The 13857-nt window shown below is 37.5% G+C and overlaps 1 protein-coding gene across 4 annotated transcripts in view; it reads left to right on the forward strand.

The window, feature by feature from the left end:
• Positions 1-12671, forward strand: part of map3k5 (mitogen-activated protein kinase kinase kinase 5) — a 72766-nt gene extending 60095 nt beyond the window's left edge. For all 4 annotated transcript variants that reach the window (XM_042390612.1, XM_042390616.1, XM_042390614.1 and 1 more), the window contains 12 exons: positions 565-722; positions 3257-3434; positions 4255-4272; positions 4815-4992; positions 5625-5793; positions 5915-6100; positions 7058-7163; positions 8100-8343; positions 8508-8620; positions 9692-9813; positions 10161-10237; positions 11466-12671. In XM_042390612.1, coding sequence (XP_042246546.1) covers positions 565-722; positions 3257-3434; positions 4255-4272; positions 4815-4992; positions 5625-5793; positions 5915-6100; positions 7058-7163; positions 8100-8343; positions 8508-8620; positions 9692-9813; positions 10161-10237; positions 11466-11526 — 1610 coding nt within the window. In that variant the 3' untranslated portion in view covers positions 11527-12671. The remainder of the gene's footprint in view (positions 1-564; positions 723-3256; positions 3435-4254; positions 4273-4814; positions 4993-5624; positions 5794-5914; positions 6101-7057; positions 7164-8099; positions 8344-8507; positions 8621-9691; positions 9814-10160; positions 10238-11465) is intronic.
• Positions 12672-13857: the final 1186 nt, after the last annotated feature.

Genomic DNA, 13857 nt, shown 5'->3' on the forward strand with positions numbered 1-13857 from the left:
TTTGTAGACACAGCTGCTATAGCTTGTCCCAAATAAGAAAGTTAATCTACAACTGTTATTTCCTCCTTAGTATTAAACCTGGAACAGTTAGAAAAACAGTTGGCCACAAATAGCAAAAGTTCCTTTATGTTGTCTGAAGCAGAGGGAACGTTTGAAGCACTTTTGTCTCTTTTATTGACACATGTAGACAGCATGTAAGAAAGATAAGTTAAAGTTTACTTTCCTGCTCATTTCTGACAGTCACAGTCAGTCATTTACTCATTTATTAATTCATTCATTCATTTGTTTACTTATTTATTTGATTGGCTCTTTAACTCTTCTTATTTGATCAGGGAGGAAAAACAAATTTCTTTTTCAACAGTGTCATCAAGATCAGAATTAAATCATATCAAAATCATATAAAGATTGACAACCTAGGAGCTGCCAAAAACCATCAAACAATAAATTGACATATGCAGATTCTAATATATCTGATATATGAATATATCTGATAATGCCATCAGCTATCTGTCTACATATCTACAAACATTTTACTCTATTATTATGCTGTTATTGCTTTTTCAGGCACACTACAGTACATGGCTCCTGAGATTATAGACAAAGGTCCTCGGGGCTACGGCAAGCCAGCAGACATCTGGTCTCTGGGCTGCACCATCATAGAGATGGCAACTGGGAAACCACCTTTCTATGAACTGGGGGAACCACAGGCTGCCATGTTCAAGGTGAGAGACACAGATCCCATCATCCCACTGGGTAATGTGTTTGTTTTTTTGTTTGTTTTTTATCAGGCATCTTCCAGAAAGTTTAGGCCAATAGCCCACAGCTATTCTGCCATTTCAACAGAGGATGTGTTGAGTTTAGTTTTAGAGCTGATATACAAGATATTTTATATACAAATATATACATACAGATATACATATCACAATTTTCTAGATGAAGTTAACTATTAAGTTGTCCAACTGACTATCAAGAGTTTACCAACACATTCCTGCGGTTATTATATCTGATTTGTGCATGAACTTCAAAAGCCAGGACATCTTGTTTATCTTGTTTTGCAACGCACCAATAATAAACTGCATTGGAAACTGAATTAAGTTCTGACTTGTTCTACCACGAGGTTGATGGCAAACTTAATGCTTCTCCTTTTTAGATTTCTAAGGAAGATCAAACAGTTAGTTTAACAAATCTCTGACATTATATTAAATGCTCAGTCCAGTTGACAGAAATGATAAACTGGAAGTCATGCAAGATCTGTTGATTATTTAGAATTGTTAGAGCTTTTTATCAAAAGTCATGCTATGATTAGTAGGTATAATAAATTAAAACGGAAAAATATTTTCCTACATTGTGTAAGGATTTTTTAAAATTTTTTTTGCTTTCCTCTTTTGTAATCATTCTTTGATTTTCTCCTTTTCTGTGTTATTTCAACTGATATACTATGTAATCTTCTTTTCCCATTATAGACCCCTAATGATGGTCATATCCAGCTACATTACCATCCAGCAGGAGCTAATATTAGAATTATCTGTAAATGAACTTTGCTCAAGAAGCTGGTTCAGTTTTCATCACATGTCCAAAGTGTGGAACTTCAGTCACATGATAACAGATAGTAGATGGTTGCACACATATCAAAAAACAGTGTTCATTTTTAGTGATTTTAAGCAGGAGGTAAGACAAGACAGAAACGCTGCCTTATGACAGCGTTATCTTGTTACCACCATGTTAGCATGACCAACACTAACAGCACCCCAGTCTACTTGATGTCTTTTTTTCTTGATTAAAGATACTATTTGTGCACAGCTGTTTTTCCATTAGACCTCCATGATAGCACCACCAACTTTTATCAAACTTCAAACTGACCCACTTTTGGACTGGTGTATGAAAAATATGGAAAATCTGTTAATAGTAGCAATTGTAATGTATTTTTCACCAGTCTGGACCATTAAAATGTACCGTCTTCAATTAATTTATTGTCTTATGCTCACTATGTAATTTTTTAGTTGTTTTCCCTCTAAATTCATTAGAAATTTTCCATCAAATGAAATAATCAGCAAGGTGTCTGCACTTATCAGTTCCCCTTTTTATGTCATTATGTTATGTTTTTTATGGGAAAAAAACCTTTGAATTAGCAGTTTGCACCTGTATTGTGTCACCACCTTAGTTTATTTAGTTTATTTTATTTATTATTAGGATTTACAATTCATCCTAACACAATGGATATTTGTTCCCTTAACATTAGGAAACCCTGCGAGCTGTAACACGATCATCCCTAGTAGACACTCCAAATATTGTGTGTACACGAACATTTGTTTGAACACAAACAAGCTTGTGTAGCTCATTGAGTGGAACCTTCACAGAATCCTTCATGCAATTTTTTCCAGTTTCTATGTGCATGTGTCTTTGTTTGAAATCTCAATTTACTGTGTGTGTGTGTTTGCTTTGGATGGAAACGTAAAGTGCTGCACACCAATCGAATATTGTTCTTAGCCATGTGTAGCCCATTACGGACAGTGAAGATCTTTAAGGGTTGTCTGGAAAGCATTATAGCACTCCTCTCAAAGCTCCGAATCATGGATTTTTCCATACAATGTAATTTAAATAAAGGTCGTTTAAACAGGGAGGCTTACTGTATGTTACGGTGCTGAATATACCTTGGAGTAAACAAAACACACAAATGATAAACAGAAACTGGGATGTCCTCCCAGTTTCTGGACAGCTATTGTAGAATATGCAGGTAATCACATTGTCTTCATCTCTACAAGGGATCTCATGTTATGTCTGCACTTGCTATATTAAGTTTTCCAAACTAGTAACAGTCTTTATATACTCTTCACTCATCCTCGTGGAATGTCTCAAGGGAGGGGCATCTCTCTGTTAATCTTAAGTCAACATTCCTCAACAGCAACGATGGGAATTTCTAGCATTCTCATTGTCATGAGTCTCACGCTTGAACTTTGATCGTTATTGCTCCCAACTGTTGCCCGAAGCTACAGCAAGGCTTGATGCACAGTCTCATAGCCAAACTTTACTTTGAACTTCAATGATGGGTTCACAATTTTTCAAGTCTGTCTTAAAACAACAGTCAGGAGCCCGAATGAACGTTGAAACAGGTTTTTCTTGCTGTAATCATACCTCCTGTTCATACTGATCATTGCAAGATTCCTTCATAATGCACTTACAATGGAAGTGATGGGGGCCAAAATCCACAGTCCTCCTCCTGTGCAAAAATGTATTTAAAAGCCCCTTTTTTCTGCAGGTGGGCATGTTTAAGATCCATCCAGAGATCCCAGAGTCCATGTCGCTGGAGGCCAAGGCCTTCATCCTGCGCTGCTTTGAGCCCGACCCAGACCGTCGAGCCACCGCCTTCGACCTGCTCACGGACGAGTTCCTCACCGTCACCAGCCGTAAGAAGAAGAATAAGGGTAACTTCACAGGTGAGTTCAGTTCAGTTTGGTTCAGCAGGTTTGTGTTAATAGTTGAGAAGACTTTGTTGATGTTTTTCTGCTTTATTCTTAATTTGGCTCATCATTGGCTTGCGTGCAGTGGTTGCCGTAGGTTTCCTGGGGTTCACATAAAATGAAAGTATCAGTATTAACTGAACAAGAAAAGGTATAAGAAAGCAAACACAAACATCAGGAAATAAGTTAAAGGAATAGTTTGAAATGTTGGGAAACTTGTTTTGCTTTTATGAGTTAGATATGAAGATCAATACCAATAGCTTAGAGTGGTATCAATCCTCTCTCTGCACTCTCTGCAAGAAAACATATATTTAGCATACTTCCTAAAATGTCACTCTTCCTTTAAAGCAAAGCAGACAGAGAGTTGAGAAATGTTCAACATCTTTATACTAATGCAAATGGCCTTGATCAGCCAGTCACAATGAAACTGAGTTCAAGGAAACAGGAGTTTGATAGCCGATGTTACTTGAATCCTAAAAATGTCACTGTGTATTATGGCTGTTGTGTGTTGTGTCTTTAAATGTACCTGAACAGTATCTGTTTTTTTCTCCTAAAAAGTATGATCACACCTTTAATGTCCATCGTCTTGATTTCAGAATGTTCTCGGGTTTTTGTAGAGTTTCCGCCCAACAACGGTGACATTAACACGATTGCTGGCACCAGAACAACAGATGTGAAAAAAATCTTAAAAGCTTGTGCCTCACTGCCTACTTGGGAATGTTATTCTATCTGTCTTACATAGAAATCATGTTCTGATAACTGCTGACACATATTTTATGTTTCTCTACCCCTCCAGCTCTGTCTCCAGGGTCAGGTGAGTTACTTTGTTTTCTTCTACAACATATTTACCACTAGGGGGACTTGATGTCGTTTCCATGAAACATCTGCCTGCTTTCCTGAAGAGTATCTAGGCTACAGGGTTTTTTTCTGTTTCTGCCACCTGTCTCATACGACTCTGCCCTTTCCAAGAACTCAAAATAGACATTGGCACAACATGACTTCTGTCCAAATGCTGGGATGTCTTTATAAGCCCTGTTTCATCATTTATACACAATGGCTGTAATTTGCTGCTCCCTTCTTTGGCATCAGTTTGAGGATGTGAAATCAGGTTTGAAGTTTCCCTTTTAGTCTTTTATGAAAAGGAAGCACATTTTCCATCAGCACTTTCATTCCTTTCAACCTCTGCCATTACCAGAAACTCTTGTAAGCTTTAGCTCTCTTTGCAATAAAAGAGCAGATCCTCCTGATTCGCAGAGAAAAAATGTCCTATAAAGCAACACAGAAGATTATTCATGTCTGAATTATGCAACAAGCACCTTTTTAAGGTTTTATTTTCTCTTATGTTGGTTCTTTCAGAGTACCTCCGCAGTATCTCCCTGCCGGTGCCGGTGGTGGTGGAGGACACCAGCAGCAGCAGTGAGTACGGCTCCGTATCCCCTGACAACGACCTCAACGCCAACCCCTTCATCTTCAAGCCCAGCGTCAAGTGCTACAGCGAGAGGGATGTCAAGGGGCCCAGGTCCCTCTTCCTTAGGTTAGACAAGTGGAACCTACACATTTTCTTTGTTGCTGTGAACGAGATCATAGCAGTCGTTTCATCATTTTACTTCACCTTAGATTGACATGATATAGTCATGTTGGTTAGCTGATGGTTGTAGTATTGATAAATGCTAAGCTGAATTGACTCTAATGCAAATAGTGTCCCAAGATGGTATAAATGCAGCTTGGGAGGCAACATTTCAGAGGAAACACTGGATACATGTGTTTTTATGGAATATTTTGGTGTGAAAATGTTCAACTAAAACATATTAATTACTGTTTTTTTGACCACACAGTTGTTTTGCAATTTTTTTTGCAATTTTTGCATTACGCTGTCAAAAACTAGTATGTTGATGAACTTTGATTATTAGTTTAAAAGGAGAAGATTTAAGATTTAACTTTAATTTTTGACTAAATTTGGACAAAATTAGTTATAGCACACATACAGACTGTACCTATATTTATTTATTTTTATATATGTAGAATAGGCTGCAAATTATCTAAGCAGCACTGAATTGTGAGCACTGAAAATGAAACATTTTACATATATTCTGAACTTTATATTCACTTTTCTGTCAGTTGAATTCAAACTGTGAATCTGCATCTTTGATTTTATTTTATTTTCAGCATTCCAGTGGAAAACTTTGAAGACCACAGTGCTCCTCCGTCTCCCGATGAGAAGGATTCAGGCTTCTTTATGCTGCGGAAGGACAGCGAGAGGCGAGCCACCCTGCACCACATCCTCACTGAGGACAAGGACAAGGTGGTGGCCAACCTGATTGAGGCCCTCACACAGGTTGGTTATGATGGACAGATACAATCAGGCAGATAAACAAATGTACACTTCTACAGTGTCAAATGTGAAACCCTCATACAAACTGCAGCTTCTCCTCTTCCCCTCACCCTCTACCTTCCAGGGTTCTGAGGAAACGAAGCTGAAGCCTCAGCATATCTCCACTCTCGTGGTCAGTCTGGGCGAATTTGTTCGCATGGCTGACAGGAAAATCATCTCCAACACGCTGTCCCAACTCAAGCTGGAGCTGGACTTTGACAGCACTGCCATCAGTCAGCTGCAGGTTGTGCTGTTCGGCTTCCAAGATGCTGTAAGTAGCAAACACGAAGAAATGCACAGAAAAAAACACCTAAAATTATGCATTATGACAAATCCTACATACATTTCATTTCACAATTAATGGCGTTGAGGTTATGAATTATTGATCAAAATATTAGAAATATGAAACCCAAGCCCCAAACAATCCAAACTGTTACTTTGAGACTTTATTTATTGCAGTAATTCTCCTCACAGGCTGCTCATTTTCTACTCTACTGCGCCTTTACCTGTGATTTCTTGTCTATTATCCATCCTCCATTTGTAGGCAGAGGTGCTCTTAGCCTCTGCAGGAACCAGGAGCTCTGAACACTTCAGTATAATTGTTGTCATTTTACAGGAGCTGTAGACAACAGCAGGCTGCCATGTTGCTGCTCCTCCAGTACAAAGATCAGACAGATAACTTGTGAACTTTAAGTGGATTGATAAAGGGGGAATCTGTCAGGACTAATTGCACATTCTGTTAAAAACCTCTGCCCCTCAGAAATGCAGTTATGCAGATGTAATGACACAAGAGCAAGTGGTTGTTTTCATATTTGTTAGGGGTGTTGCGTAATCGTGCAGGGAGATGAAGCTCTGATGCCTCCTGTTGGTCATCAGGGCAACTTTAGAGTAGAGGAGAGGGAGAGAGAGACCCTCAGCAGGGAGGATTCATAGTGTGGTTTGCAGTGCATGACTTCACAAGTACAGTAATTAAGAGTGAAATATAAAACATCTGGTGAATCTGGTATGTGCAGCTGTGACAAAGAAAGAATAAAATAAAATATAATTCAGAGTAGAGGGGGAGTATGAACCATTTTAACTAGAGTTTTGAGAATAAAAGAATTTGTAAACCAAAATGGATGAATAAGTCAATTTAAAAAATATGAAATACGCCAATAATGTGAAATGTATACAGCATGAAAATACAACAAATGCATGTTTCTGACCATCAAAATCTTCGTATCTTCAGGTAAACAAGGTGCTGCGAAACCACAACATCAAGCCTCACTGGATGTTCGCCCTGGACAACATCATCCGCAAAGCTGTGCAGACCGCCATCACAATCCTGGTGCCAGGTAATATCATCAGTGTCTCGAGCAGGGTACCTCTAAATAAGTTATCATGGGTCCCTTAGGGCATCACTGACTGTCTGATGAATACAGGAGCTGGAGTCACAGTTTGACCTGGAAGACGGTGTAATCACAGCTTTTTGTTAAAGGCAAAGGGGGTTTTGAGAGGATTGGAAATATTAACTATGATGCCAAAATCATCCATGTGTGCACAGGAGATGAGCTGTTCATGTTAACAATAAGTATGTTGAGGGTACTAGCATTACTGTAGCTCAAAAGAGAAAGGAGAAGTAGATGCAGCTCCACAGTAGTCTTTTCACGACCAATGTGCAGCTGAATCTGTCAGTTTGCATGTTTCTGCAGAATCTTGCATAAATATTTAAGATAAATATTTAGATTTTGCTGAATATATTTTGCACCAGAAATTAAACCATCGCTGTTAATCTCTGCACTATCAATTGACTGTTAGTTTGGTCAAAATTATGTTTTTTGGACAAATTCTAAAATGGTTTTGCTTGCTCGTTTCATTTCATTTGGCTTCTGAAAACCACATTTCGTTGTAGATGCTTTCGTATGTCACTTCCTCATGATATTATGATGTCTGAAGTAACTCATATTGCCTGTGAGAAGGTGGAACCAGTGAAAGATTTCAGATTTTGCACTTCAAATGACTAAACAATCAATAAATTATCTATATTGTAGTCAATTTTCTGTTAATTAGCTCATTGCAAATATACTGATATTGGTGTAAATGTGAGCCAATTCCATAGTTTGTCTGCCAGAAAGTAGTGACATGTTCATTTTTCAACTTTAAAACATCCTACTCAGTACATTTCTTGGCCGCAATTATTAAAAACACAAATTTAAGGCAATATCATCAAATCAAATGTTTCTTTATATTATGGGTTGTGTATTGAGGTGATGAGTTGTGTCTGTTCTCAGAGCTGACGCCTCACTTCAGCCTGGCCTCAGAAAGCGACGCGGCCGACCAGGAGGACGTCGATGATGACGTTGAGCCTGAGAGAAACTCCACCAACCAGAGCCGGGCACCTCCTGTCGCTGCTCACGACGACACGGTGGCCACGTCAGGAGTCAGCACTCTCAGTTCCACCGTCTCGCACGAGTCCCATAATGCACAGCGCTCTATGAGCATGGAGCTAGGCAGGATGAAGCTGGAGACCAATAGGTAGCCACGAACATCTACTGTGATTAGATACATCAACCACTAATCAAGCAAAGATCTTTAATGTGTTCAGCTTTTATGTATTATTAGTCACTTTATTCATTATTCAGTTTCTGTTAATAAAAATCTCCTTAAATAAATAAATCCTCCTGCTTGTTTGACTCCAGACTGCTGGAACAGCTGCTGGAGAAGGAGAGAGAGTACCAGGCCATCCTCCAACAAGTGCTGGAGGAGAGAGAGCAGGAGATCAGACTACTGAGGCTGCGATCTGAGACTGCAGGTCCGTACATTCATCTAATTCACTGCTACTACTACCATTACTAATACTCTGTACAATAATACTCTGTGTTTATGTTTTCCATTCAGCTGTGGCTCAATGAGTACACTCCACTTACCATCCAGTGGGCCGTTCAGTAATAAATACATCAAAATGCTTGTTACACTTCATACAGCACATGATTAACGGTGCAGAGAAAAGATTGTATCTGACTCGCTGAGTAATTTATGCAAATCAAGTTGTGACATGAATCTGGTTTGGAAAAGAGCTCGTAAAAAACAGCAGTCTCATCACCTACTGGAGGTGCAAATTGTGTTTGTTAATTCTAAAAGTAAATCACTAATCTGATCTGAGATTACATGTAAACACCATCCTGACTTGCTGATGTGATGATAAGCTGTGATGATAGTGGCTTTTCTGAATGAGAAAACGTTTTTCTGTACCTTTTTAAAGGATCATACTGGCGACACCAGCTTTGGCCCTCAGTGTTGTAAAGTAGAGCCTGGCAGATTCTGGATTTAATAGAGTAATAAAAACCTGATAACCTTGTGAAATTTAGATTTTTAAATAAGCATTTTTTGACAAAGATCTTTCAAATTTGGTTATCAAAGAATTATGATTAAAATATGTATGCAGCAGGATATTTTACAGGTGAACCACAGAATGTTTTATCAACTATAACAGTAAACATCACTGCAAATTAAATTATTGTGAATGATACATATAAATAAATACATATCCTTAAATATTTACACACACATTTTTATACACCCGAAAATAGCCCATAATATTTTTATTGTTGCATTTTACGAATTGCATATTGCCAACATATACGCCAGTACTAATGTATTTGTAATGAGCCAATGGATTGTATTGGTCCGGCTCTGTTGTAGAGTTTTGGATACTACCTTAATTTGTGTGGTATAACCATGAAATAATTATTATTTGGACAAAATAATTAGATTTATAGATAAGTTACATATATTTACGAATGTTTGAATGTACATGCATGAATATATTTGTATATTTATGTGTGCATGCTTCTTACTGTCTGTTAACTATCTTCTACGGCAGACATCTCCCCGTCATCAAGCAGCCAGGAGGGACAGACGAGTCAACCTGCAGCGGGACATGAAGACCCAGAGCTGAGCAGCTGGCTGAGGCTTTACGGTGCTGACCAGGACTCCATAGACAGGGTGAGTCTCTGCTTTTACCTGCTGGTGCAGGACCTTGTCTTAATTTGCTAATTGTTCATAATTGCACAGTGAAAAGACCCACTTATACAGAACACGCTCATATGTTTGAGATATTAGAGTTTGTGTTTGTCTCTCTAAGACTGTTTTCCCTCAGTGAATAAAAAGAAGGATTTCAATATGGCATCCAAACAACATTACAAAGTCCATTTATAACTAGCTGAAACCACACAATAGAATAATGTAAAACGCATTCTACAGTTTCTTGAATGTCATGTATGATTATTAAGTCCAGCTGATGTAAAATATATGTGTTCTAAGTACTTATTTGATTTATTTTGTTTCTTTAGATACTCAATGAGGAGTATACACTGAACGACATCCTCCACGATGTAACAAGAGATGATCTGAAGAGTTTAAGCCTGAGGTAATACACCAGGTTTTTTTGTCTTTTTAACAGGATTGGTAACAGTTTCACTTCTGTGTTCAATAAGTAGTCACAAAATACTTGCTGACACTCTAAGCTGAAAAGCACTTTGAATAACAGAAACATGGAAGTGAAGCTGTGACAACTATCTGTTGCATAACGTGAGTTGTCATTGATTTATTTTCCTGTTCTCACTTTAAAGTTGTGCTTGGCAGCCTTGCAGTACAATGACCCCTTGTGGTAGCAAGAGCTAATATCTGATTAATCAATTGCCTACAGAAATCGTGTAGGTGGTGTTAATAGGAACATTCAGGTGGATGACTGATCAAGCTGAATCAGGATTGTCATTGATTACATATCTGTGAGCTGAAGCTTTCCTCACCACATTTGTATCTCTGAATTTAGGCAGTTTCTGGTTCTGAAAGTTTCCAAATAGATCCAGGTTACCATTTTACAGTCGAAATAGGCTGAATCCACAGTATCTAAATAAGTATGATTTAAACTCTCTTTTATGTAGAAGACTCAGTTTGTAACTTAAGGTGATATGTTGAGTGTATGTTGTAAAAATTTCACTTCACCCATTAATTGACAAATGCTATCAATTATTTTCATACTGTTATGATGATGGATGTCTATGTTAAACATGGTCAAAGGCCCAAAACATGACGTGAATGTATGTAAAATTATCCTTGCATAAGCCAGGGCTTTAACCTGCTCTAACTGCTTTGTTATCTCTACTTCCTCCTTGTGATGACATCAGATTGTTCGTGCAACGGCCGTCTGTTGATAGCCTTTGTTGCTAAGTTTGTTCCACGGGTTCATGTTGTCCACTCACATATTTCGGATCGAATTCAGGAAGTCTGCCGAGGGGCAACTTCTGGAAGCTAACCAATCAGAACAGAGTGGGCTCATCAGGAGGGGGGGGCTTAAAAAGACAGGAAGTAAAACAGCCTGTTTCAAACAGAGGCTGAACTGAGGGCCTGTGTAAAGAACCAGTATGAGATGAATAAGGAGTTTTTTTTAACTGTAAATCATGCAAAGATACATCAGCAGAGCCCCAGAATAAAAATATGGACCTGAAAATGTGAATTATACGTCCCCTTTAAGTACTTGAAAAGGTGAATTACAGGAGATACAGTGTGATTTCTAAAGGTTACTGGTTTCTAAAGGTTGTATATTACACTCTAACAGTCTTCTCTGTTTCTGTTTGTTTTTCTGTCCTGGTCAGAGGTGGAATCCTGTGTAAACTATGGAAGGCCATCACAGACTACAGACAGAAGCCAACCTGAAGCCTGACCTGAGGACAACCACTCAGAGAAGCCAGGGCCTTTGTCCCAACAACTCAGTATTCTCCTCTTTACCTCAGTATTTATAAGAGCAAGACTTTTAGGAGAAGAACCTGTGTTTGCCATGTGTGTTGAGCAGCTTTCCAACCACGCAAGAAACTCCTTGACCAAAAAATAAGGATTTTGGCGAAAAAGGTCATTTTGAAAGCACGAATCACTGAGAAGTGCCACTAGTTTTGTTATGCTTGATGGACATGACACCGCTTTTTGTTACAGGTGCGTTAAAAATGACAAGTAGTGAGAAAAGTCAAACCCAGCTTTGAAATCTTGAAAAGTGTCAAAACCTTTTCTCCTGTCTTTACAAGATGTAACGTTTACAAAACTGGAGACTGACCGTTTTCTAATACAAGCCTGAGATACAAAATACTACATCGAAAAGAAAAAGAAAGTTTTGTTCTTACATCTGTACTAATGTTTTTATTGTAGGTATCTTATCACTACTCTATTTAAATATATTTTTAATTTAATTGTTATGGGAATCTGAAGGATGTCAATGCATGCCCTGTTATTTTTTATCTGTCCTGAGACTTATTTAAATTGTCTATGCTTTTTTTCACATTTCCTTTTATAATACGAATCTACATTTTTATTTTTCAGAAATATGTAAATATTGTGTCATAGAATTATATGTGAATGACATTTATGTACTTTTAAAAATACATAGATAAACATAATAAATAGCCTCCATGTGGATTGGACTAAGTCTATAACGAACACGTGAAAATGAATTGTATAGTATTGTGTCATTTTCCAGTGTCACAAATCATAGGAGATAATATTCATTTATTAATTAATTTTACATCAGATCATTTGCTCCATTTATATTGTTGTACACTGACTAAATTTTGTTTATCTTGCTTGTGTTGATATGATCATTCAATCAGATGTATGTTGTAATGAAAATCCAAAATACAAATACAAACAAATTTCATACGGAAGCCTTGACCTTTTTTATTTTAAACCATGATGTCAGAAATAGGGAGAATAATCATGAGCAGTGTGTCCGTATTGTTTCATATCTGAAATGATTCAAGATTTTTGTGTCATATTGTTAAATAAAACTTTTCATCTTGAAACTGTGAAAGAAATGTCTGAGAGATGTTTTGTTGCGTATGACTGTAATAAATTAGAATAGAAAAGGTAGAAAATTCCTGAAAGAATAGGTTGGTATAGCCAGGTATTAGTTTATAAAATATCTACTAATATAGAAATAAACATGGATGACACATCCAAGGAAAAACCAACAAAAACAACTAGTCTTTCCATCTGGAAGCCCCCAGCTGTGGTGGAAGAGGTATTAAGATCCTTTACAAAAGTAAAAGTACCAATATAGTAATACAATATAGTCTATAGTATTAAAATACACCATAAAAAGTATGTCCAGCATGAAAAATCCTACAGTAAAAGTACATAAGTATTATCACCTTGTTGTAGTTAAAGTATTGCAGTAAAAGTAGTGGTTTGGTGCCTCTGACTGATATATTATTATATATGACATCATTAGATTATTAATACTGAAGCATCAGTGTTAGAGCAGCATGTTACTGTTGTAGCTGCTGGAGGTGGAGCTGGTTTGAACTACTTTATATACAGTTAGCTAGTTTAGTCCAGTGGTTCCCAACCTAGGGGTCAGGCCCCTCTAAAGGGTCACCAGATAAATCTGAAGGGTCATGAGATGATTAATGGGAGAGAAAAGAAGACAAAACAATGTTCTGATACACAAATCTGTTTTCAGTTTCAGTCACTTTTTCTCTAATCTTTGATTTTTGGTGAAATATTGGATCATTTGAACATTTATTGAAATGAAACCATGTGAGAAGTTTAGAGGGAAAAATCACTATTTGGTGGAGCTGTTAACAACTCATAGACATCTGAAATGTGACCCCGACTACACACTGCTTTTTGTAAGACGTCAAAAGCCAAAAAGTTTGGAAACCACTGGTTTCATCTTTAACGATGTATTGTATTTAAAAGCTTGTTTTATTATCCATTGTGTCAAATCTTCATCTGAAAAGTAACTAAAGCTGTTAAATAAATGTAGTGGAGTAAAAGTACAATATTTCCCTCTGAAATGTAGTGGAGTGGAAGTATAAAGTAACGTAAAATGGAAATACTCAAGTAAAGTACAAGTACCTCAAAGTTGTACTTAAATACAGTATAGGCTGTTTCTTTCCACTCTTACTGCAAAGGCCATAACATATGATTCACGTCATTTTCAGACTCATCAAAACCCTTGCAGACTGTACAGAAACAGTTTCTCCACTTTATTCAGTT

The sequence above is a fragment of the Thunnus maccoyii genome, chromosome 17, assembly GCF_910596095.1.
Source record: "Thunnus maccoyii chromosome 17, fThuMac1.1, whole genome shotgun sequence".
NCBI lineage: Eukaryota > Metazoa > Chordata > Actinopteri > Scombriformes > Scombridae > Thunnus > Thunnus maccoyii.